This window comes from Pelecanus crispus, chromosome 3 (genome assembly GCF_030463565.1).
Source record: "Pelecanus crispus isolate bPelCri1 chromosome 3, bPelCri1.pri, whole genome shotgun sequence".
Classification (NCBI taxonomy): domain Eukaryota; kingdom Metazoa; phylum Chordata; class Aves; order Pelecaniformes; family Pelecanidae; genus Pelecanus; species Pelecanus crispus.
The window spans coordinates 46652448-46678142 of record NC_134645.1 but is presented as its reverse complement, the minus strand read 5'-3'; the positions used below and the strand labels follow the sequence as shown (position 1 = coordinate 46678142).

General features: G+C 61.5%; 1 protein-coding gene across 1 annotated transcript; it reads left to right on the top strand.

Annotated features, from left to right (window-relative positions):
• The first annotated feature begins 6645 nt into the window (after window positions 1–6645).
• CAPN11 (calpain 11) lies at window positions 6646–15619 on the top strand. Its single transcript, XM_075708479.1, has 21 exons — window positions 6646–6891; window positions 7490–7559; window positions 9037–9155; window positions 9297–9430; window positions 9606–9774; window positions 10367–10450; window positions 10537–10622; window positions 10835–10909; window positions 11323–11483; window positions 11563–11732; window positions 11950–11961; window positions 12263–12474; window positions 12598–12637; window positions 12905–12970; window positions 13319–13376; window positions 13475–13539; window positions 14353–14421; window positions 14553–14631; window positions 15087–15203; window positions 15279–15337; window positions 15593–15619. Exons 1-21 carry the CDS (start codon window positions 6646–6648, stop codon window positions 15617–15619), a joined length of 2118 nt encoding a protein of 705 aa, XP_075564594.1.
• Window positions 15620–25695: the final 10076 nt, after the last annotated feature.

Here is a 25695-nt window from a genome sequence, read left to right as displayed (position 1 = left end):
AATAGACCTGAACAAGTGAAGCATCAGCCCTGCCCACCTCGGCTCTGGGAAAGGGCAGTCACATCCCATAGCTTTTCCTCCCCTCGCCCCGCCATTAAAGGAGGGGAGCCAGACACAAAGAGCAGGCGGGGGGGCTACTCTGGGAAGGACGTAGCTGACTTTCCTGTACACCTCTCTATAGGAATCCCAGGCCCGGAGGAAAGGGGGGATGGAGGGGAAGAGATGTGGGTCTTCAGTGCATGGGGAGGGCAGGCCACCCCGGCTCCCAGGGCTTGGCCAGGGCTGGAGCACATGTGGGTGCAGAGAGGCACGGTGAGTGTCACCCGTCCCCTCCAGGGACGGGCTGGAAATTAAATGAGCACGTGGGCTGAGAGTTCCTGGTCCATTCCCAGGCTGGGGCAGGGAGGATATTGATCCTGCTTCCCTATCCTTGCACCCACCTCTACCGCCCTTGCCCCCAGTCCAGCAGGGGGGCTGGGATGCTCCAGTTGCTGTCGGTACGGCCATGGCCCGGGGCTGCCTCTGTGGCTGTTGGGGCTCTGCCCATGGAGAGCTGTGTGTTCTGAGTGGCACTGTCTGTGTAGAGATGTGTATAATACCCTGTATATATTTGTGTACAAAAGAAAAAAGGAAAAAAAGGAGCTATTGTTCTTGCAGTCATCTTTGTGGAGTGGGTTGGGGGCTGGGATCTGGGAGGAGAGGACCCCAGCTGCAGCAGGGATGCAGGAGCATGCGTGGTGCAAAAGGAGGAGCGGGTGGTTGTGCGCTCCCCCTGTGTGAGCACAAGCCCTGCCCTGCTGCCGGGAACCCAGCCGTGGCTCACGGGCTCTCCCAGCCCGAGTGGGCTCTCCCTCTGGCTTGCAGAGGAATCAAAGGCTTTGCTGCTAAAAGCAGGTGGATGGGGAGCTGCATGCATGGAGGCTGGGGTGGGGGAAGGTGCTTTGGGAATGGTGTGGGAGGGGAGTTTTGCTGGTGGCAGATGTCAGCCCAACCCTATGATCCCAATAGTAATTTATGTGGCTGCTCCAGCTGTCTCTATCCAGGAACAAGTCTTCTAGCCTGGTTTGGGTGGACAGCTAAAGCCTTTGGGAAAGGGTGAGGGGTGCTATACCCTAGGGAGCACCTTCCTGCCACGTGATGCTGCTTGTAGCTCAGCCATCCCTTAAGTACAGGGACAGGCAGCAAGCAGCCAGCCCCCAGGACTGCTCCCTGCTGCTCTCTGGGGCAGGCTGGAGCTGGGGGTGGTTCCCAGGCAGCTGCTGCATGCTCATTAATTTGTGTACAGTGGCCATCAATCAGAGGATTGCATAAGGCACAAGTTGCGGGGCAGGCCTCTGAGATGGACGAGTGACCCCAGCTCCATTCCCACTGTGCTGTATTCAGGCTCTGGGGCGTCATGTGCCACCGGCGCAGTGTGAGCAGGGGACAAAAAACTCTCCTTCCCCTCGAAGCCTGCAGCCAAAGGACTGGGAAGAGACAATACCTGGGCACAAAGAGAACCAAAGACTGAAAGAAGACCGGTGCCTGCTGCCAAGTCCCTGCAGCTATTGCTGCAAAAAGAAGCTTGAGGGAAGGGAACAAGGAAATTGCACAGGTATTTGTGCAGGTGTCTGACGGAAACTACTCCCAAGCACAAGGGGCGGGACACAGGACAGCCCGCGTGACAGGATTACACAGGAACTGTCTCCTACCCCAGGAGAGTCAGCTGTGAGAGTGACGTTAAAGGCCACTAAGGAGTAATAAGGCAAGAGATGAACAGGAGGAGAACAGGGTCACAACAAGGATAGGCACTGTCCTGGGTGGATCTGAGCAGTCAGTGGTGGTCAACACCAAAGAAAAAACTGGCAGAGCTGTTCAGGCACAAGCCCAAAGCAGGAACGAGCCCTGGCGTTGCAGGTCTGCTTGCTCCTTGTCTGAAAGCACGCTGCTTCCTGCAGCTCAGGGCAGAGCTGGCTGGTGACCCCAGCAGAGACCCTGCCTACACTACCAGCCTGCGGGCAGTGACACAGCCGCCTTCTGGCTGAGGATAAGATGGAGCTGCCGCTGCGGCAACGCAGTGCAGGGCACCCCAAAGCATCCTCTGTGCCATGGTAGGCAGAATAAGCTGCCTGTGGTGGGCTCTCCTAGGTGTGGACAGGGACAGGGCAGTTCCAGTGGGTCCTGGCCAGGGCCGGAGTATTCCCTTGTGGGTGCGGCAGCAGGACCATGCTACAGCTGGTTTTGAATGTCCTGGTTGCCCTTCTCCCGGGCAAGGGACACAGCTCCTGACCCCACATGCAACCTGCTCCCTGCTTAGCAAGGATTTGCCCTCCTGGTGCAAGATGGGGTGGGTTAGAAAGCAGGTGCTCTGTGAAGCCTGGGGGAGCAGCTGGGTGCCAGCTGCTGCAGTGAGGCGGTATGGGCACAGCCTCCCCAGCTGCAACCAGGCACAAGGGGAGGAGAAGGACCCCTACGGTTGGTGACACCTGTGGGGACCACCATGTTCAGCCCTGGCACCAGAAGGATGGCAGTGCAGACCTTTCCAGGGCTGGGGCAGGTGGGGCTGGGCCAGGCCATGCCAAACTGCGCTGAGCTGGTCAGCTCATGCTGTGCTGAGCCATGTTGGCCATGCTGGGCTAAGCCACACCATAGAATCATAGAATTGTTTAGGTTGGGAAAGACCTTTAAGATCATCCAGTCCAACCACTACCAAGTCCACCACTAAATCAATTAAGGGTAGAGTAGTAATTTCATGTTTGCTGGCTTGGTGGCTGGGTTATTTTTCATTAGAAAGTAAAAACTAGGAATCATTAAGGTTGGAAAGGATCTCTAAGATCATCAGTCCAACCATCAACCCAACACCACCAGGCCAAGCTGTGCCAGTCCACGCTGGGCCATGCCATGCCAGACAAAGCCGTGTTGCACCACACTGGGCTATGTGGTGCCGCGCCAAGCCTGGGGCCGTGCCTGTCAGCAATGGCAGCACCTGGCATAGCTGCGTCGTGAGTCAGGGCGGGCACGCGTGGGCAGCCCCGCTGCGGGAAGGCCCAGGGCAGTGGGACCTGCTTGGGATGGGCCCTGCCGGCACCCAGCAGCAAGGGGCAGCTGGTGGGGTGGGTGCCGGCCATGACTGCCAGGGCTTGCAGGGATGTCGGGGTTGCTGGCCGTGACTGCCAGGGCTTGCAGGAGTGAGGTGGTGCAGACACAGCCTCCCCAAGCATGAGGGAAGGAGAAGGGACCCCACGGTGGGTGACACCCGTCCGGACCACCGTGCTCAGCTGGCACCAGGTCAACAAGCCCTGGGATGAAGTGCAGCGCAGAGCTTCACCCAGCTAAGCTGGCGTGCCAGCAGCGTGGGGGAGTGCCATGTCAACCCCAAACCCTTTCCCGGGGGAAAGTCGCTTCCTCTTTTCCTTCCAGCCCCGGTTTCCGTGTGCCCCGAGCCCTCTGCTCGGAGCAAAGGTGGAAGGAGCGCTCCCAGCCCGGCGGTCCCCCTCCATCCCCGGGAGCTGGGAGAGGGTGACAGCAGCCCGGGACCGCACCAGCAGCGCCAGTAAAGCCCCTCCCGGTAGCTGTGAGCTGTCGCTGCGCCTTTAATTCCCCCTCCCACCGCCCTCCCGCCTTTGCTCGCACATCCTGCCGGCCGAAACCCCACCTTCCACGGGGCCGTGCCGAGACGAGCCGGGCTGGGCTGGGCTGAAGCGGGCAGGGCGGTGGCGGCGGCAGCTTCCGTAAGTCTATTTCTCCCCCACCCCCCCATCCTTATCCGACCCCCAGCACGGGGTTAGCACCGGGGGGAACCCCCCCGTCTGCTTCCCCCGGGCTCTGAGCTGCTCTAGGCTTGCCTATCCCCCCTATCCCCTCTTTATCCGCGGGGATTTTGTTGCGTTAGATAATGCAGCCGCAGAGACCTGGAGGCTTCCCAGTCAGGGCGGCGAGTACACTGGGTACCGCAGCGACCCGGGATGCGCTGCCGACCCCAAGCCAGCGCCGCATCTCCTGGAGGGGGTGCGGGGACATAAAGGGGAGCTTGTGGGAAGCGAGGAGCTTTGTCACCCGGAGGGCTGGGAAGGGCCCGGGACCTGCTGGCACAGTGTGGGACCCCACGGGCGGCTGTGGCTCCTTGCCCCGAGCTGAGTATGCGGCAGGATGCGGTGTCAGGGCTCGGCCTGGCTGGTTTTGTGGAAGGGAGCTCCCCCTTCCTTCGATCTCCAAGAGCAGCTGGCGAACCAGAGGTCTGCAGAGATTTTTGGCTGGACTTCAGCAATGATGCAGTCCAGGGGTTTTTTCAGTGTGTGCTAAGGTGCACGAGGTATCGGGGACCCTGCGGGGACCAGCGTGTCTTTCTGCTCCCACCTGGGAGGGATCAGAGGTGCCTCCGGTACTGGAAAGCATCATATTGTGGTTGGATGTTGCCGGGTGTGGAAAACTGCCCTGGGGGCTTGGCTTGTCTCTTCACACCCTTTCCTCCCCCGTGGAGGACCTGCGGCGTCCATCGGCATCAGCCTGGGGGGGTGTCAGCAACCGACCCCATTGCTTAAGGCCCCGCATGGTTCCTGTCCCATCCTGGGGTCTGAAATGGTTTTCCTCGCTTTGCGCTTGCGTGACCTCCGCCTGCCACTGAGCATAACCTTCCCGAGTATTTTGAGCCACAGAGCTAAGAATAACTCGTACGGTGACCGTGTCTGGGCTGCACACAGCTCCCCGTGTCCGCGGCCATGTCCAGTGCCGGTAGGCAGGGCGGGAGAGGGTGCAGGCAGCCTGGCAGGGGCTGCGGGCAGGGCGAGTTCCACGGCCCTCGGCAGGCTGCGGTGGGAGGGCTGGGGAGGTGGCAACGTGGGAGCTGGAGGCTGTGTGGGCGGCTGCATTCGGGATTCCTCCTCCTGCAGCCCCCCTGGGCTCTGGGCAGCGGCTCGGACCGGAGGAGCCATCCGGCCAGCTCAGGAGGCAACGAGTGCCTCGCCGCGGGGAGAGGCTGCCAGGGTGCTGGCTGCAGAGCAGGAGTCAGAAGGAGGGGATGATGGAAAAGGGTTGAGCTCCATAGATTTGGGGCCATCATAGAGGAGAGAAGCGCTGGCACTGCCTTGGAGAAGGATAATGAGTTTAGAGCATCCCAGGGCAGGCGGAGTGATGGAGAGGAGTAGTTTTTCCTCCTGAAAAGCTTCTGGTTAGGGTAGCCTCTTGGGTTAGCAGCCAGGTTTATGCCCTATGCCCTATGCACATGCCAAGAGCTTGCATCCTTTTCGCTGTTGCCTGCCTTCCCTTAGCTACCACAGCACTTCAGGACAAGGAGAGCTGCCTCTCCGGAGCCAGGCTGCACCCTGCTCCCCTGGGACAGGGCACTGGGGAGGCAGCAGGCCAGCGCTGGCATCCCAGCCCACTGCTCTGAGTGGGTTGCTGGCTCCTGGGTTATTTACCCAAGGATAGAGAAACCTCCGGAGCATTCAGCACCAGCCCGGCCGAGCAGGAGCTGAGATGGCTGGGGAGCGGGGCAGGCCAAGCCGAAAATGCCGGTGGGCCCATGATGGTGGCACGGCCCTGCTGCAGGTGACACTGCTTGCATGGGCAATTGGACCGACAGCCCCCGGGGGACCCCTCTGGCCTGGGCCCTGTCACGGGTGCCTGAGCTCAGCCGAGGGCAGCCGGGCGCAGGGAGGGGAGTTGGGGCTTGCCCCACTGCAGCGGGTGCAGTGGGGCAGGGCGGCGGGGCCAGGCGTGCCCCACAGCTGTGTCACTCCGGTTCAAAGCACCTGGCCATGAGCTGCTGGCTAATCCCCCGGGGAGGAAGGCCTGTGGCAGGGCCTTCGCCAGGGCGAGGGTCCGGTGCCGTGGAGGGGCTCTGTGGGGTCTGCCCTGCCCCAGTCTCCTGGTGCCGGGGTGCCCCACTGCACCCCACATCCCTTCCCCAGTGCCCCCCAGCAGGCTGCTCTGCAGGCTGCCTGCGAGGCTTGAGTCACCCTGCGCTGGGAAGGGCTGTCCTGCCTCTTCCTTCCCCCTTCTCTGCGCCCCGCTGGGCTCCTCCCTTCCCGGCCCTATTGACTCAGTGCTCAGGCAGCTGGGGCGGCTTTCGAGGCGCCTGGGGCTGGGAGAAGCTGCGGGGCGGCTGCTGACGCCCTCCTGGCTGCGATGGGCGAGGAGGAGCCAGGACGAGGGAAGATCCCAGAAAGCTGTGCTGGGAGGAGAGGCTGTCCGGAGCAGAAAGCACCTGAAATTCCTCCAGGCTTGGTCTTTCCGCACAGCAGGGACGGGACAGGATGGGAGAGCCGCAGCCTGGCTGTCGGTGGGCTGCCTCCTCCCAGCTGGCCCTCAAAGCCGCTCTCCTTCGGTGTCCCCTAAAGACAGCAGGGCCGTGATGCCCGGGCTGGAGGCCATGGCTCAGAACGGTGCTGCTGCCGGGGATGGGATTTGGGGAGGTCGTCCTGGTGCCTGGGCCCACCCTGGGATGCTCTCTGTGCCAGCTCTGCTCGCTGCCCCGGGGCGATGCTGACAGAGAAGGTCCCTGCGGTGGGGGTGGTGGGGAATTGGGGATCCAGCCTCCGAGCCTGGCACTGTGTGAAATGGCTGACGTCCCCTGGGTGTGCGTGGGTACCGGTCCCTGCCTCAGCCCGGCCATGCCCATTTTGTTGCAGGGAGCGGAGCTGAAGGTAACGCTGCCGGTGCCCAGCTATGATGCCCTTTGGTGGGATGGCTGCCCGTCTGCAGAGGGACCGCCTGAGAGCCGAGGGGGTTGGCCAACACAACAATGCCATCAAGTACCTCAACCAGGACTATGAGGCCCTCAAACAGGAGTGCATTGAGAGCGGTACCCTCTTTAGGGACCCCCAGTTCCCAGCCGGCCCCTCTGCCCTCGGATTCAAGGAGCTGGGGCCACACTCCAGCAAGACGCGGGGGGTGGAGTGGAAGCGTCCATCGGTAAGTGCTGGGCTTGCTTCTCCTTGGGCTGGGCTGGTGTCCCTGCCCTGCAATGTCTGCACTGATGTGGTTTGCCAAGCTGCAACCTGGCCCTGGCCTGCTCCTCTTCTCGGTGGTCAAAGTCCCTCAAGTGCTTCATAGCCTCCTTTTCCAAGGGCCTAGAGCAATGCCCCATGAGTGTCTGCTCAGAAAAGCATCATGTCTAGCAGGCCCTGCTTCCTCTGGGCAGCAGACCATGGGCTTTAAAATGGGTGGGCTATGTCATTTCTTCTAAGTGTCGTGGCATGGATGTGTCACCCTCAGTGACTGGGGCTTTTGAGGTTGTATATCCCCTGGTGCCACAAGTGTCAGGGGAATGCCATTAGTCTATCTAGCCATGTCCTCCCATGGCTACAGCAGAAGATCTTGCCTTGCCTTACCGTGATGGCCTTGGGGTTGCAGTCCAGCAGATTTCCCTGGTAGAGGGCAAGTGGGTTGCATCTCTCGGGGACTGTATACCCTTCCTCCCGAGTCAGAGCTGCAGTGGGTGCCAGCCCCCCAGAAGCCCAGGCCCTGCCAAGATCCAGCACCAGCATCTGATTCTCTCCTTCTCCTGCAGGAATTAGTGGATGACCCTCAGTTCATCGTTGGTGGTGCAACCCGGACGGACATCTGCCAGGGGGCTCTGGGTGAGTGCTGGAGCTCCGTCCCCAGACCTTGGTTCAGAGAGCGGTGGCTGGGGAGGGTTGGCATGGCTGGAGAAGAGGTGTTTGTGTAAAACTGAGGGTGGACCAGTTTCACAGCACCTTTCCCCAGGTCTGTGCAGTGCATTTTCATGCCAGCCTCTGCACAACCATCCCTGTACCAAAGGCTCCTTTCCCATTTAGCGCAGCGGAAACTGGAAGGTGGGGGACACCCTGGGCCTCCTGGTGGCTCTAGGTTACGGCCCCCCAAAAATGGGTTGACGTGTGCACAGCTTGACCATGCTAAGATCAGGGGAGATGTTGGGTGGATCCATGCCTGGCACGTGCCAACAATAACACCAGGAGCTGCTCCACAGAGCTCCCTGCTTTGGTAAATGGTGAGAGATGGCAGCTGGATGACAGTAACAAACTGAGGTGAGGATGTGATGGTCATGACAAAGAGCTTGCAAAGCAACATGATGTGACAGAAGAGAACGGAGAGGAGAGCTACAGAGTGCAAGCGGTGATTTGTCATTTCTCCAGGGGTGTCTCCCAAGGCAAAGGCACTGAGACAAAGAGAGCAGTGTTAATGGGCTGGCTATGCTGGCAGGGCTGGCAACTGAGATTTCGTGGTCATCGGAACCAGATCTGGGTACCACCAAGAGTGCTGTCCTGATCTGGATCAAGTTGGGCACTTGATTGGGAGTATCATGTACCTTAGCATACATAGCACACTGGTTTCAGGACTCACCACATTTAATGCATCCAGTAATTAAGAGCAAACTTGAGGTGTTAACTGGAGTATGAACAGCCCAGAGCACTGCGGTGGAGTTCAATTGGTCATTAAAGTCTGAAATGCCATTTTGTCAAACCACATCCCGGTACAGGTTATCCAGGCTTAAGGCTAAGGTGTGACAGGCTTCAAAGGCAAAAGAGAAAGGGGAACCAAGACAAAGAATTTAAAATGCAGTGCTGGCCTGGAGCAGCACTTGTGGTTAAGAGCGCTTGGAAGGAGAAGCGCAGCGGTGTTGCTCGCAATTTGAGAAGCCGGGGCAGCAGCATTAAACCTCTTGCTATATAAAATGTTTTTTTAAATACAAAGTGTAATTCCGCTGCAGAACTCACCGTCTGAGATGTGGAGGGCAGTCATACGAATGAGTCCCAGGAGGGTCTGGATAAACGGCTGCAGGAGGGGGCTGTTGGTGCTGACTGTATGTGGTGGTGTGGACACAGGCTCCAGGTCAGGGAGGATTGTTCCCTCTTGCCTTGAGCTAATACTTCTCTCTGAGGCAGGCTGAACGAGCCTGGCTCCCTGAGCTCCATTTGTCTGCTGGACCCTCTCTGGTTTCTCCATGTGCTTTTCGAGCTGGGGAGCCCCAAATGTTTGCAAGGAGAGCACATCACGGGCTCCTACACATCCACCGCCTACTCCTCCAGCTAGGGAGGTGGTGGGTGCTCACATTGGCTTCCTCTCCTTCCCCAGGTGACTGCTGGCTGCTGGCTGCCATCGGCTCCCTCACACTCAACGAGGAGCTCCTGCACCGCGTGGTGCCCCACGGGCAGAGCTTCCAGGACGACTATGCCGGCATCTTCCACTTCCAGGTGGGCTGGGAGCTCCTGGCCCTCCACAGCTGGTGGGCTGGGGGTGGGAGGGAGGGCGGTGGGTTGAGGGCATCCCTCTGGGGTAGGGATGAGCAAGTCGTGTGATGCTTCGAGCTCACCCCAACTCTCCTGACCCCCCAGATCTGGCAGTTCGGTGAGTGGGTGGATGTGGTGGTGGATGACCAGCTGCCCACCAAGGACGGGGAGCTCCTGTTCGTGCACTCGGCAGAGTGCACCGAGTTCTGGAGTGCTCTGCTGGAGAAGGCCTATGCCAAGTGGGTACCCCCGCGGCGGGCACGTGGGCGGGTGGGGGACGGGGCACCTCACTGTGCGGAGCGGAGGGGAGGGGGTCTGTTCTGTCCCTGGCCCTGCTTGTGCTGGGTGCCTGGGCAGCAGCAGTGTGCTACGTCCTTGCCACCTCACGCGTCCCTCTTGCCGGCTGGTGCTCAGGCTGAACGGCTGCTACGAGTCACTCTCGGGGGGCAGCACCACCGAGGGCTTCGAGGACTTCACCGGTGGCGTGGCAGAGATGTATGACCTCAAGCGGCCGCCACGCAACATGGGCCACATCATCCGCAAGGCGCTGGAGAGGGGGTCCCTGCTGGGCTGCTCCATCGACGTAAGTGGTGCGCCGGGATGAGCCAGGGGCTGTGCCCCAGCAATAGCCAAAGCGAGGCCTCGCAGCCCGAGATCATGTCAGCAGTCCCCTCGCTGGGACACCCGGTGGGAGGCTACTTCTTTCCCCTCTTAGCAGAGCACCCTTTCCAGAGCCAGTGTGGCAGCCCCAGGACGCAGCGAGTGGGACTGCAGCCCAGCTGCTGGGAATTGGCTCCTTTGGATGGAGCGGGAATGTCCATCTCAAGTGTGGGCTGCTGAATAAGGGTCTGCCTCTAGCTCTGGCCATGTCTTACATCAGCATCTGAGAATTATCTGGAGCAGGGTTTTCCATCCATTCCCTCTCATAAAATCCTTTTCTTGCTTTCAGAAGTTTGGGTGGTTCCCTGATGGATCTTCTGGGTCTTCTGGCTGGGAAACTGTCTTTACATTGTCCTCAGCCAGCAGCCTTTGAGCAGAGGGTGCTGGTACCTGCTGCTTCTCTTGGCTGGAGCAGTGCAAAGCAAGGGGAATTCTCCACACAGTGGAGAGAAGGGGTAGGGATAGGACTACATGAATTTAACCATATTCACTTGAGCTTTGCACGTTCTCCCCAGATCACAAGTGCCTTTGATATGGAAGCAGTGACCTTCAAGAAGCTGGTGAAGGGCCATGCCTATTCTGTCACAGCCTTCAGAGAGGTGAGTTGGCTATGTGAGACTTTAATAGCAATAAAATAGCCTGCCTAGTGGCATGAGCTCAACCTCCTGTGTCTGGTGGCCGGCAGGTGAACTACCGGGGTCGGCAGGAACAGCTCATCCGCGTCAGGAACCCCTGGGGTCAGGTGGAGTGGACCGGAGCCTGGAGCGATGGGTGAGTTGCACAGATGGGAATTCAGTCCCGCTGCTGGCAGGCCAGCAGGCACTGCACACGCAGCAGTCGAGTGCACAGCACTGCCGAGAGGAAGTTTGCAGCGTGCAGAGCCCTTTGCATCGGCGAGGGGGGGCAGTTGAGGGCCAGCTCTGAAGTGCTCTCAATTCACATCAAGTAGTCCTCATCTAATTGTCTCTCTCCTGCTACTCCAGCTCCTCCGAGTGGGATAACATTGACCCTGGCGACAGGGAAGAGCTGCAGCTGAAGATGGAGGATGGAGAGTTCTGGTGAGTGCCAGAGCAAACGGCTGCTATTCTTCAGCAGCCAGCCTGAGAAGGAGCAGAGGAGCTGGGGAGAGATCTCACAGTCCTGCTTCACCCAAAACATGTGACCTGCCTTTATGAGCTGGCTTTCCAGCACCAGAGAGCCTGCTAGCATTTTCTCATCTGATCTAGTTAATAATTTTCCTCTCTTCAAGGAAATTCAGCCCAATTAAATGCAAAATAAACATCTGGAAAGGGTAAACATCCCTTTTTCCCCAAACCCAGCAGCGAGCTTTAAATGAGCTATAACTGCTCAGGGTGAAAGATCTTGCTGTCACTTAATTGTCCCAAAATGTTGGCTGGGCCCGGAGCTGCTTGCGCTCTTCTCCCTTCCCCGCAGCGGTGCCCTGGCCTCAGCATCTGCCTGCCTCCTGCAGGATGTCTTTCCGGGACTTCATGAGGGAGTTCTCCAGGCTGGAGATCTGCAACCTGACCCCCGATGCCCTCACCAAAGATGAGCTCAGCAAGTGGCACACGCAGGTGTTCGAGGGCACGTGGCGCCGGGGGAGCACTGCTGGGGGCTGCAGGAATCACCCAGGTACCTCTCTCCGCCACATCTCTGCTCCTGGCAGCGCAATTGAGCTGAGTGTCTCATCCACATGTCCTCTTCCTCCCAGCCACGTTCTGGATCAACCCCCAGTTTAAGATCAAGCTGCTGGAAGAGGATGATGACCCCGGGGACGATGAGGTGGCCTGCAGCTTCCTGGTGGCTCTGATGCAGAAGCACCGGCGGCGGGAGCGGCGGGTCGGGGGCGACATGCACACCATCGGCTTCGCTGTCTACGAGGTAACCCCTGCCCACCCTGGTGCTGCTTCCTGGGGACCAGCTCAGCCCTGCCAGTCCTGCTTGGACCTGGCACCCCAGTCCTCAAGGAAACCTTTCCCACCTGCTTTGGCCAGCGTGTGGGTTAATGTCCCCTGTCCCGTGCTCTCCGTGGTGTAAGGGATGGGGGCAGGTTCTGGGATTCTGATTTTTTTTTTTCCCTTTTCTCTCTTCCCTGCAGGTTCCTGAGGAGGTACGTCCTGAGCCATCAGAGCCTATCCCCTCTTGGAGGGGAGCGCAAGAGTGGGCAGGAACGGGTTAATGCACATGGATGTACGCATGTGCACGCAGTGGTGTGGGAGCTCCCACTGCACTGGCGGTGGCTAGGGTGCTAACGGGTGCTGGGCACCTCCGTGCAGGTGGGATGGCTCCTGCTGGGATGGGCATGGCAGGGAAGGGATGTCCTGCCCAACGGGGCTGGCTTTGGTCCTGCTGCTCCCTGTGGGTCCCCCCCGTTGCGGGGCTCTGGTCCACAAGCGCATTCATTCCCCCAGGCCCAGGGCGGCCAGAACGTGCACTTGAAGAAGGACTTCTTCCTGCGAAACCAGTCGCGGGCACGGTCCGAGACCTTCATCAACCTGCGGGAGGTGAGCAACCAGATCCGGCTGCCCCCTGGCGAGTACATCGTCGTGCCCTCCACTTTCGAGCCGCACAAGGAGGCCGACTTCATCCTGCGGGTCTTCACCGAGAAGCAGTCGGACACGGCGTGAGTCCGTGCCCAGTCGGGCGATACCCTGTGTCTGTGAGCAGTGGGACATGTCCCCATCGCAGGCAGCCTGCTGGCTGGGGGTCCCACTCACCACTTTGGTTTCCTCCTTTCTGTCTCCAGGGAGCTGGATGAGGAGATCTCGGCAGATCTGGCAGATGAGGTAGGAGCCGCCGCTTTGGTTTGGCTGATGCTGAGGCTCCGGGGCTTGGGAGGGGGAGCTGCAGGCAGGAGGTGGCTGCCTGGGTTTGGGATGTCACTGTGGCTGGAGAGGGGCTGGCAGAGTTGAGGTGAGGGGGATGTGGGAAGTAACAAAGATGAGAAGAACAAAGAAGAGCTTCCCTTCCAGTTTGGGTTTGCTGAGCCTGGGAGGCGGGGCAGAGCCCGGATTTGACCACTAACCTCTTCCTTCTGGCCTGTGTCACCCCAGGAGGAAATAACTGAGGATGACATAGAGGACAGCTTCAAGAACATGTTCCAGCAGCTGGCAGGAGAGGTGGGTACGGCTGTGCCGAGCTCTGGGGGGGCCTGGCTTGGGGAGGGGACAGGATGGGACACCTGGCTGTGAGAGCCTCAGCCCACCCCATGCTCGCTCAGTCCCATCCTGCAGACAAGTCCATCTCTGCCACAGCTTAGCCCAGCTGCCCCTGGGGGTGGTGTGACGGGAGCAGATTTGGGGAAGGGGCATCCAGCTGTGGCCCAAACTCTTCTGGACATGCAGGAAATGCAATGGCGCCCTGATGTTTTGTGACTAAGGCAGAGATGTTTAGGCAGGAGCTGGGGAATGGCTACAAGTGGGGTGAAGAGCAGGCAAGGGGTGCTGCTAACTCTGCTCCTGCTGCAGGACATGGAAATCAGCGTCTTTGAGCTCCGGACTATTCTGAACAGAGTCATCGCTAGACGTAAGTGCTGCCCTTCCTGCCCCTTGCTCCCCGTGGCCCAGGCCTGCTCAGCAGGTTGGCTTTTGATGCATGTGCTCAACCTCCTCCTTCCTCCTCAGACAAAGATCTGAAGACAGATGGGTTCAGCCTTGACTCCTGCCGCAACATGGTCAACCTGATGGATGTATCCTCTTGGCACTGCGGGCAGGGGCCAGCTTCCCTGGTGGTCAGCCTCCTGGCAGCAAGACTTCCATGGGAGCTGGGGCTTGGCTTTCCGGCTGTGCCGAGGCTGTTCAATCAGGGGAAGCAAGGAAGGAAGGAAGGAAAGGAAGGGGTCCTTGTGGCTTCAAGACCACCTACCCTACACCCCTGGGCTTTAGCAGCAGGTTTTTTGGAAAGGGACATCAGTCCCTGCTTGCTTTGAGCCCTGGCTCTGCCACCAGAAGCCCAGCCCAGCCCTACTCGTGCCTCCAACTTTCCCCTCCAGGAGGAAGCACTGTGTGCTTCCCTTCCCACAGGCTCCCCAGCCTGACATGCCGTGACCCCACCCAGCTTTCAAGGCAAACCTGGAAGGGAATGAGGTTCTGTTGGGCTTCTTACCCGCCAAACCATCCTGTTTGATGACGGCAGTTGAGGATGAGAGGTGTAAAGCGACAGGAGCCATGGCCCTTCTCCAGCCTGGCCCTGCAGCATCTCTTTTTGCTGCAGGCCAGCCCCGTTTTGCTCCGAGGACACCACAGCAGTGTGTTTCCTACAGCAGCAGCACAGCTGCTCCTGGGGAGTCTCACAGCAGCTAGTTTAAGTGTTGCACTTTCCTCACTGGGTTGCAGGCTCTGATCTTGCTGATGCTGCAGGACAGAGAGGGGAAGTTGGGGAGAAAATTGGGCAGGCCCAGTGTGGCCAGGCTTTTCTTGCCTCAGGTGTCTGGGATCTGATGGCTTTGCCTTTACGCCACCCCCTTTGCTGGCTGCTTTCTCCTTGACACGCTGCTCCCCAGAAAGATGGCAGTGCCCGCCTCGGGCTGGTGGAGTTCCAGATCCTGTGGAACAAGATCCGGAGCTGGTTGGTGAGGAGGAGCACGGGGCATGGCGCACTGCACAGGGGTAGCACCCCTCCTGGGGTAGCAGGGTGAGGGGACAGCCAGGCTGGAGGCTGCAGGAGACCCTGCCCTTCACATCCCCCATGATGTTTTTGCAGACAATCTTCCGCCAGTATGACCTGGATAAGTCGGGCACCATGAACTCCTATGAGATGCGCATGGCTCTAGAATCAGCCGGTAGGTCTGGAGAAGGATGGGGCTGGGCTGGGGTGGGGGCTCCTGCTTTCGGAGCCCTGTCTCAAGTAGCTGGAGAAGAGTGAAACCAGCCTATATTGCGTGCTTGCAGCCAACCGCTTGTGGTAGTGAGATGTGGCCCATGTGTGCACTGGGCTGTCTGTATCCCAGCTGTGCCAAGTGCTGGAGCCTCAGGGTTAGGGACGCAGGCAGGGTGGTCCCAGTCTCTGTCCTCCTCTGACCCGCAGGGTCCCATCCTGGCGAAGCAGAGGCCTGGGGTAGGTCAGTGAGCTAACTAGTCATACAGCTCTGGGGAGAGCATCCCCTCTTCCTACTGAGACTGGATTCGGTGCCCTTCCTTGGGTGGGTTAGTGGCTCCTTTGGGTGTGGGCATGGACTTCCATTGTTACATCCTCCCTTTTGCCTCCCTGGGGTGCTGACTGCTCTCTGCCTTGCAGGTTTTAAGCTGAACAACAAGCTGCATCAGGTGGTGGTGGCCCGCTATGCAGACACTGACATGGGTGTGGACTTCGACAACTTTGTCTGCTGCCTCATTAAGCTGGAGGCCATGTTCAGTGAGTGCCGGCCCCAGGGCAGGGAGGGCAGGGACAAAGGGACGGGTTGCTCACCTTGCTCTTGTGCCCCTGCAGGGTTCTTCCGCAGCATGGACCCCGAAGGCACCGGCACTGCTGTCATGAACCTCTCTGAGGTGAGAGCTCAGCCCAGTGGTGAGGTGGGCCAGAGGTGGGGTGGGAGACAAGGGGACAAGGCTCTAAGGTGAATGGGGCACCCTGGGGTGGGTGGTAGAGAGCCCTCTGGCCCCTTGGGTAGGGGAAGAACCCATAAAAGAGCAAGATGAGAAAACGGGGTTGCTCCACGTTTCTTGGAGGGCTGTCAAAGTTGACAGGAGGGTGTGTCAAAAATGCACCGGTCCCTGCTCATCCTTTCTCCCTCTCCTTCCCAGTGGCTGCTGCTGACGATGTGCGGCTAGGAGCCACGACAGATCCGCTGCGGCTGGGACACCCCAGCGGGCCAGGCTCCCTCCAAGTGCCTCCCCTTGGATCTGTGGACACAGGATACTCTTCCCCCTTGCTCCATCCCACGCTGAGCCACCAGCCCTGCCTCCCAACAAGCCTCACACCACCCTTTCCGGTGGACCAGGACGTGAAGGCAGGCAGGGGATGCCCTTCTCCTCTTCTGGGCTGGGCTTCTTTCCACTCCCCCCCTCCTCTCTCCCCACCCCAGAACAGGAAGAGGGCAAGCAGCAAGGGGTACCTGTGCATCCCTGCACCGAGCTTGGCAAGAGTGAAGGAGGAGGCTGGGGGCCAGCTGCGGAGCAGGGAGAGGCAGGAGCTGCAGGGGGAAGCGAGCAGGGGGACTCATATCGCTTATTGTAGTGCTGCCCCATCCCCGCTGGCACGCATTGCCTGTCTGCACACGCCTGGGAGCATCAGCAGGTACTGCCTTGCTCGGGCAGAGGCAGCAGGTTCCTCAGGAGCTGGAACGGCCTTCTGGGAGGAGGAAGGGCCATACTCTTCTTCTTGAAGCCCTTGCGCTGCACTCATCGCCACTAAGCAGGACCAAAGCGTGGAGCCCACTGGCTCTTTCTGCGTGGCCTTCAACACATCTCTCCAACCTCCGTACCCCTGCCTTTGCCCCACCACTGGGTCAAGCCCTGCAACTTAAGCACTGAATGTTTGGGGGCTCCCCCGCCACGTGAACACATGCCACCCTGTAGCGCAGCAGAAGCTCCTCTCTTCTGCATGGGCACAGCAATGCCACTACCGTCACAGGGGCTTGGCTTCCCCTCCCATGCCTGGGAGCTCCTGGGGCATCCGCTGCCCCTGCTTATGGCCCACAGCAGGGCTGCGGGGTCCAGCACCCAAGAGGTGATGCCTTCCCGCAGAGAGGAGTGGGTGGTGGTTTTGGGGGGTGTTCTCCTGCACACAGTTGGGGTTTTTTTTTCCCCCCTTTCCCTCACTCTCCCACACTGTTACACTCCCCTCTTCCCTTGGGCTCCTTCGCACAGTGTGGGTGGGCTCCAGTGCCAACGTATTTGCACTCGTCTGTCCTCCTCTACTCCCCTCACCTTCTTTTGGAGTAATGGGGTGGTTCCAGCTTGGCAGTGGGTGACGGCCCATCCTTTGCCCTGTAGAGACAGGCAGATAGCTTCCCCCAGAACCCTGTCATCGCTGGAGGATGTGCCTGCAGCAATAACCACTGCTGCCCGCCCGGCAGCTCCGCTTCCTCACCCTGCTCACTGCGCACTCCGGGAATAAACCAAGATCTGTCGGATGTGTGGGCTGGGCAGTGACCTGGGGGTTGCGTCCTCCCTCTGCTCGGTGTGGCCTGGGCTGGGGGGATGAGGTGCGGAGCCAAGCCCAAGGCACGCTGCTTGCCCAGCCTGGGCCACGGGTGGAGGAGCACCACCAGGTACAGGTCTTGCCGTGGGGATGAGGGGGTCCATATCCCCTAGGATTTTATAAAACTCCCCTCTTTCTTTGCAGGGGGGTCTTAACGCCGACACACAGGGGCAGCACCATGTAAAAGAGGTGTAAGGGAGTACTGCTCTTCAAAGTGGAGCAAGCAGCATGCTGTTAGTAGGGCTGTTTGGTTATCCCAGGGATTTTTCAAGTGCAGGTGCTTGCTCCCTGGTGTCAGTGGGAGGAGGAGCGTGTTAGTGCCGGGCTGGGGTGGGGGGCCGTGGCAACTTCACCCCAGCCTGTGCCCCAGGGATGTGGGTGCAGCCATGCGCCTGCTCAACTAGGGGAGCCCTGGGTCTGGCCACAGTGTCCCAAAGGCGTCCCCAGGGCACTGCTGGGTGCCTCTGCCGTGCAGTTTAAACTCACCATCCCCCTGCCTTACCAGCAGCCCGGCAGTGGCTGAAGGCAGCCGGTGAGGCTGGATTAATGTTGGTCACGGCATCTCAATATCCCTCATGTGGGTGCCCGTTGTGCCAGCCCAGCTCTCTGGGACCACTCTCCCCACGGTGAGGCAGCACCCAGCTCTGGGGCAAGCCACCCTGGCGCAGAGCACGGAGGGGAGCTGAGGTGCGAGGGCAGCTCCAGCTGGAGGGAGCATCCCCCCAGCTGCCTCCCCAGAGGCTCCCCGGGGCTGGATGGGAGGTGGGCTACTTGCACTTGGCTCGTGGCTACCTGTGAGCTGCCCCTGTGGGGTGGGGGCATCTCAGGGCTTGGCAGCCTGGGCTCCGCTGTGCAACCCCAAAGCCCCTGAGAAACAAGGGCTCGAGGCGGGGGGACGGCACGGGACGCAGGGGCAAGCATGCGGAGCTGTCATTGCTGTCCCAGCTGCGGGGCCTCGTCGCGTGCACACAGGCCCAATTGTAGGGCATGGTGACGCCCTGGCTTTGGGATGACAGGTGCCCCCAGCATAGCCTTACCAGAAGCCCCCTCCCTCCCTCCCTCCAGGCGCCAGCTGGCAGATCCCTTCCCTTGCCGGCCCCAGCAGCTGGCAAGCCAGTATCTGCGGGGAGTCGGCAGGCGGGGGGTCCCCAGCTGCCAGCTAATGCCACAAAGAATAGCCTGGCTCGTCCCCCTCCTTGCAAAGGGGGACAAGGAGGAGGCCCAGCGTAGTCCTTAAATGCTTGTATAAGATGAGGAGCAAGAGCGGCTCGGGGCCAGGCGTGGCCAAAACTGCACTTAACGTAGGGTTTGTCTTGCCATGGGTGCTAGCCAGCGAGAGCCAGCCCGCTCCCGCCTTTCCCGCACCCATCCCACACCCGAGGTCTGCATTGGGTGGGAGTGCACGAGGTGGGCCCGCAGCACCCGTGGATGCACGGCACCGCTGCTCCTGCTCCCCAGTACCACAGCATCCCCTCCTGCACCCCACGCCCTGCGCCCCTGCCTCCCGCAGCCTGGGGCCGCCTGCTCGCCCCGGGGGTCCCCCCTCTCCCACCAGCTGCTCGTGTCCATCCTCCAGGCACGGGACGGGGGGCAGGACGGCAGCCCAGCCCCACCTGGCCCCACCAGCTGCCCCGGCAGCCGGTCTCTAGCCCCATCTCCCCCTCGGCTGCGCTTCACGCTGCCCCGGGCCCACGGCCGCAGGAATGTCAGCCCCGCGGGCACAAGGGCCCTTTGTGTGAGCGGAGCCGGCGGGCGGGGGGCCATGGCCCAGCCCAGCAGCCCAAGCCGGGTTTGGGGAGAGCCGCAGCCGAGGGCACGTGCGTGGGCAGCAGCTGCTGCCAGCGCGGCCTCTCAGCTCCCAGCCAGGCTCGGCGGTGTCCCCACTACTGCGAGGGCCGTCAGGGAGGAAAGCCACCTCCCTATCTTCCTTGCCCCTCTGGAAAATATGCACTTTCCTTGCCCAGCAGCTGGGCAGCGGGAGCATCCTGCAGCCACTGCCGGCCCAGGGAGCAGCCCCAGCACCGAGCTGGCACGTCCTTGGCAAACCTCAGCACCCGTGCCAAGGGATGCCATGGGCTCAGCCACCCTGCGAGGGGAGCGGGAGGGCTGGGGGCGTGGGGTGGGGGCCGAGAGCACCGGGCGGCAGCTGCTGGATTCGGCCTTTTTCAACAGCTGCCGTCTCAGTGCCAGCAAATGGGGAATGTGCATGGGCTGGGGCTTTCCAGGGCCTGGCCACGGTGCGTTAAACAAACTATTTATAGCACTTGCGTCCCTCCCCGCAGGAATGGCCCATGGTCCTCCTGCATGGGGCCAGGCGCTTGGGTGCCACCATGTCCCCAACACCCTCTCAGGTCCCTGCCAGAAGGGTGAGGTCTCCTCAGAGAAAGGACTCTTGGCCGCTTCTCATCTTCCTCCCCCTCATTTCTGTTAGCTCTATGCCCAGAGCAAGATTTGCAGCAGATCTCACGCACCTTGTGAAGAGATGCCTGAGGGCCATGCCCTTCTTCCCAGCACCCCTGCTAAATCCTCTGAAGCCTTAACCATGCAACAGCCACGTTAAGCATTGGCAGGTGCCGATGCTTGCTCTGTCCCCTGCGCCTGTCCCTGAGGTAGCTTGATGGCCTCGCCCTCCCACGAAGCAGAGATGCTGTCCTGGGAGCAGGCTGGGTGCTGGCAGGTCACTTGTGGGGCAAAGGCCAGGGATCTTCCCCCCACCGAAAGCCCATGCCAGCTTTGCCTGTTGGCTCACGGGGCACAGGGCTGCTCGGCTGGCCTTCCCCCCACCGATGGGCAGCAGTGACCAAGAGGGGTCATGCCAGGAGGTAGCACAGCTGTGTCCTGCCCAAAGACTGGCACGTCCCACACCCCTGACCCTCCAACCGTGCCTTCTCCGAGGTGCCTGCCCAGCAGGTCGTCCTCTCCCAGGGGAGATGGAGGAACTGGCTGACTCCAGCCCTGGGATCTGCCCAGAAGACACGTGAGCTGTGAGCTCACCCCTGCTCAGCAGCAAGAAGGAAGGGGCTGGGCTTTGGGCAAACTGAGTCCCCGAGGCTTTGGGATGGCAGGGGAGAGAAGACAAGAGGACAGCTCTGCACAGTCCTGCCGCCAGCCTGAGGACAGCCCCCGCAGCTGAGCTGCTTCCAGCCCTGCTGTCCCATCACGGGTGCTCCATCCGCAGGCTTCCCGGGACCCTGCACCTGCCTCGCACTGCCCAGGGGCATCTCCTTCTCCTTGTTTGCTGATGTCCAGCTGCTACCTGACCACCTGAGAGAAATAAGTGCTATGGAGGGGCACATGGTCCCTATTTGGACTCGGGAAGTGGATCTCGGCCCTCCCTGGCAATTAAATAGGGTATACTCGGTTGTGCAATTGGTATGATAAAGAAAATGGGATGCCTGAAAGGAAGCGGCCTTGACATGTACCCAGCAAAAAAGGAGCCGGCCACCTGGTGAGGGAGTTTGAGCCCCTTCGTGAAGAGGGATGAAGGATAGACAAGAAAAATGGTTGAGAGACAGAGCAGTGACTGCAGGAGCAGAAAGTCCTCCGTGGATCAGAGAGGTTACAGCAAGGCTCTACACACCTTGGCCCAAGAAACACATGGGCACAGGACTCCAGTGCCCTAAATCTTGTGTTTGGAAGTAGATACTGGTGGGATTTCATTCTCTTTCGAGGTTGCATTCTCTTCCCAGCTCTGCGCCTGACTCACCTGAGCCGCAGGGTTAAGTCCCTCCCCCTCCCTGGGCCATGCTTTTGCCCAGCTGTGAAAGGAGGCTAAAGCCCCTGACCTTCCAGATGGGGAAAGGGCCCGGCAATGCCTTTGCATTTTTGACAGAGACAAAAATCTGCCTCTTTTTGTGTCTCAAGAGCTTGGCAAACAAGCCCTGCCCCGCTTTCTGCCCAGTGCTGGGATGTTGCCAGCATCTGGCTCTCGCAGCAGGATAACCCCTCCTGCTGTTACCTGTGTTCACTCCCTGGGAAGGAACAGGTTTCTGCAGAGGCCACACAATGAAGCCCCTTTGTTCCCAAGGGATTTTCCACGCCCCCCCCCCCCCCCCCCCCAATCTCTGCCACCCAATGCTTCAGGCACAACACCCCCAGGAGTGTGCTGCAACACCTCTGCACCTGGCCGGCACCTCCCTTTCCCTGTGGGACTGGAGGACAGGATTTCCCCAGCAGGCACGGTAGCGTGGGTGGTTCCCCCAGCTCAGGCAAGGCTTTTCCTAGGCATAGTTAAGGCTCCCTGGGGAATAAGATCTCTGCTCCCCTCCATCACTGCAGTCACTACCACTGCTCAGGGACACTGCACTTTTCATCCCAGTGGTCCCCAGCCCGCTTAGACGTGGGACGCCACAAGGGCCCTCTGCACAGGGAGGGGATATTCCCGCTGGGGCTGTACTGCTGGGGAAATCGAGGCACTGAGCGAGGCAGCAACTTACCTTGGGTCAGCCGCAGCACAGTGAACCCAGGAGTCTCAAGAGCAGGCCAAGTGCTGTACCCGCTGCCTCCCCGATAAAAGGGGAGAAGCTCCCTCGCAGGGAAGCGTAAACCCTGACACAGCTGCAGCAAAGCTTTGGCTCCTGCTTCCTTCGCCTAGGCTCTTCCCACTCCCCATAACACTGCCGGCACGGGGCCGGCGGCAGCACGCAGCGCAGTGGTGTGCCTGCGCCGGAGCCCTCTGACTGCAGCAGACCCGGGAGCCTCCGGGAGGCCGGTCCCAAGGGGCTGATGTCAGCCCTGGTCCTTGCAGCACCCGGGCCTGGAGCTGAGCTGCTGGGGAGCTGTTTCTTGTTTCGGCACATGGCGTCTCTGTGCTGAGGCACAGCCAGCCCGCTTTCCTCATCTCACCCGTGGCTGGCTCCCGGAGAGGAATCCGTGGGGCTGGGAAAGGTCACCCTGGCTGAACTAACTGCCCTTGGATGGGACTCGCTGGGCAAGGGACAGCTTACGTCAGGCAGGCTGGGAGACGGAGAAGTAGCGTTCGGTCCCTCGTGCCTGTTCATTCTCCTAAATTCTGCTTGAGTGGGAGCCAAGAGTAGGGCCCTTGGCAGGGTTTTTGAAGGGAACAACAAGGGGAGGAAATGAAGCCAGACAGCCACCAGGAACAAAACAAAGGTTAGGCGCAGGAGGGAAGTGGAAGGGCACAGACGTGAGCCACGGACCTTCCTGCCTGCACCCTCACCCTGGCTGGCTTGTGCTCCCCTGGTCTGCAGGGCCCTGGCTGCTTGCCCCAGGCTGGCTCAGTTTGGGAGCACAGCTGGAAAGCATGGGACACTGCTGACCAGCCTGCTCTGGAGCCCTGCGGGGGGCCAGATCACAGCTGGGGAGCACCCATCTGCTCCTCAGTGCTTTGTGTGCCTCGGGGCATCCCTCGCCCGCTCTCCTTGGTGGTCCTCCTGGTCCGCATTCCTAGCCCTTGTGGGAGCAGGGTGGCAATTGCTGGCGCTGGCAGGGAATGACAGGCAAGCATATTTTGGACCCGGCTGCCTGCTCAGGGGCTTTGGCAAAGCCTTGTAGTGAAACGGGACCCCATCCTGCCAGCCCACATTTCTGTGGTGGGCAGATGTTGTTCCTCCCTCGCCCCCCCCACCCCCCTTCTTCCCCCAGAACTGCCACCCCGACAAATGGGGTCCTGGGCTCAGGAGCAGTATCACTTACAAGGAGCATGTGTCTGGCCTGGGAGGAGGGGGCATTTAAATGGGCAGCTGGGTTTTTTGCTGTCCCTGCTGTGGAGACATTCCTGCCATTTGGGCTGGTGGCAGGCCCACGCACAGGCTCCTCTGGGAGAAAGGGCAGAGCGTCGTCCCGGAGCAGGAAAGATCCCAAGGAGGGTAAGAGCGACCGGGGGAAGAGGTTGGGGGGTGAGCGGTCCCCTCCGGTGCCGAGCCTCCCCCACGCAGCCCCCCGCTCCCGGAGGGGCGCGGACCCCCGCATTCCGCTCGGGTCGGACGGTCCGAAGCGTGAGGAGCTGCTGAGCACCCCCCGATCCGCCGAGGCACCTCGGTGGGGGAGGGCTCCGGGGCTGACGGTGCTCCCGCAGGCTCGGGGGGCAGCATGCCCGCCCCGCCGCTGGCCGCCCCGCTGCTGCGCGCCCTGCTCGCCCGCCTGCTGCCGCTGGCCCGCAAGCGCCTGCTGCCGCCGCTCCGCCGCCTGGGGCGCCGGCTGCGCTCCCGGGAGAGCCGCCAGGCCCTGCTCACCTGCCTGCTCTGCCTCCTCAACCTGCGCAGGAAGGCGGACGACTGAGGCCGGCCGGCGAGGGGGAGAAGGGCAGGGGCAGGGCAGGGCGCGGAGGCTCCCCCCCCGCCGCCGCCGCCGCCGCCTAACCCCTGCCCGCCGCGGGAGGAGGGACCCGGGCAGGGGAGGGGACGCGGCCCGGCGGGGGCGGAGGGTCCGCCCAGGCAGCCGAGGCCGGACGGCCGCTCCGCGCCTTGCCGCTCCGGCCATGGGAGCCGGGCCGCCCCCCGCCCCGCCGCCCCCCGCCGCCGGGCCGCCCCGCTGAGCGCCCCCGCGGGAAGGGGCGGCCCCGCCGCCGCCGCCGCCCGCCCCGGGGAAGGAGCCGGCGCCGCCCGGGCGGTCTCCATCACCGGCGCTCCCGGGCAGCGGGGGCCCCGCGCTGCTGGCTTCGCCCCACCGTGCCCGGGCCGGGCCCCCCCGGCTGCCCCCCCGCCCCCCGCCCGCCGGCGGCGGCGGGGAGGGCGAGGATGTCCGGCAGCACGGCGAGGAAGGTGCAGCCCTTCACCATCAGCACCAAGCTCTCGCTGCCCAAGTGTGCCGCCGACTGCCCCGGGGACGCCTGCCCCGGCATCGCCCTCGCCTCGGCTCTGGACGGCCACCGCGGCCTCCGCCGCAGCCTCAACGAGCGCATCTCCCTCTACCTGGCCCAAGCCCGGGCCGCCCCCGGGGGCCAGCCCCGCAGCCCCAGCCCCGGCGAGGAAGGGGGCACCGACGAGGAGCGGCTGAACCGCAACTCCCTCGCCCGCTCCATTAAGAAGATCACGCTGTCCAACTGGCATGGGGAGGCTGGCGCGGGGGACGCAGGGGGACCCGGGGACCCCGCCCGGACCGGCGGCGAGAGGAACCACAACAACAACAACAGCAGGCCGGGGAAAGCTCAGTTCAAGGTAAGCGCTCCCCGTACCCTGCTCTCTCCCCGTCTTCCCTGCGCTTCCCCGCTCCCGGCTGCCAAGGGACGGGTAGGTCCTGGGGAGCCTGCGCCCCGGCAGGGATCCCTGCTGCCTTGTCCCCATGCTTTCCAGGCAGCACTCGCCACAGGGATCCCGGGGTAGTTGCTTTTCCTTCCGCCTACCCCCCATGCGCTTCTCTCCGCCGTCAGGCTGGAGGTCTTTGCAGGCAAGCTGGAGGCGAGCTTTCCCTAGGGCTAAGATGACCCAGAAAAGCTCTGCCCCAGAGCCCGAGGAGTGGAGGGCTCAGCTCTAGGGATGCCCGCAATGATGCAGTTGTGTGCGGGGAGCCGGGAACTGGCTCTCCCCTTTACTGGAGGGGGAACCGAGGCTGGGAGAAGGGAAGTGACTCAGGAAGGGCCACACAGCCAGGCAGAGCCGGGACAGGGCTAGGAGCAGGACCCAGGGCTCCCAGCACCCCGCCCTCTGAGCGCTAGCAGGCGCGGAGGTCCGAATCCCTCAGTGCCGGAGCCTGGGAGACCCCCTGTGTGGCTGGGATGGGGCGGAAGGCAGCTCAGAGACCTCGCCGTCGCTGGCAAGAGCAGGCAGGAACTCCTGGGGATTTAACCCTGACCCGCAACAGCTGGTTTCCCGGCGGGATAGCGCTAGGGAGAGCCGCGCAGCCCACTGCCAAACCCTCGTCTTCATTGCCAATAAAGGCCAGCACGGCCTCGCAAGAGCTGCCGCTTCCTTCGGCACGCAGGCAGCTCCTGCTGGGCGGCCAGAGTCTGCGCAGCCCAAGGGGCATCGGCACGAGGGCTCCCCTCTTTCATATAAGGTAGGGACACGTGCTCGGCACGGTGGTGTGGTGCGGGACTCTCGGGAGGCTGCCAGGATCGGCCCCTTCTGCCTGTCCGGCCTGGGGGGGTGGAGCTGGAAGGGGGAGGCAGGCTGCAAGATGGAGCTTTGGGAGGGAGAGCCAGGACACAGGGGAAAGCGTGCATTAGGCGGGATGGCAGCCGGAGGAGAGGAGGGAATGCTGTCCCCCGGGCAGGGCACGTTAGGGCTTTCCCAAGCATGGCCCCCAGCTCTGCCCCTTGCTCCTGCCCTGTAGGAATGGGGGACTCCTCCAGGATGAGAACAGTGCAGCCCGGGAGGGTCTGGCCCTGCTCATCTCGCTTGTGGGAAATCACTGGCACCTACTCTTCTACGGGAATGCGGCGAGCACATGCGCTGCGTTAGTTTTGCTTTTATTGAGGGAAAGAAGCATTCACAGAGGAGGTAGCTGAGGCCACTGCACTCGTTTCACATGTGGCTTTGCTCATGTTGTGAAGCCTGGGGTCCCGCTGGGGAGCGGTTAACACAGCACCTCACAGACGCTGAGGAAGGCACGGCTCCTTCTCCCAGCCTTCGGTTGCTGCAAGAGTGTTGTTTTGCCGGAGTGAGGACCCAGCTCCGGCCGGAGGGACGGGAAGGGGGGGGCAGTCCCGGTGGAGCAGCTCCGCGGGAAGGATGAAGTCATCCTTGTGTCGGCAGCCCTATTTTCCTGTGGCTGACGGATCATGAGACAAGGACTTTAAATAAAG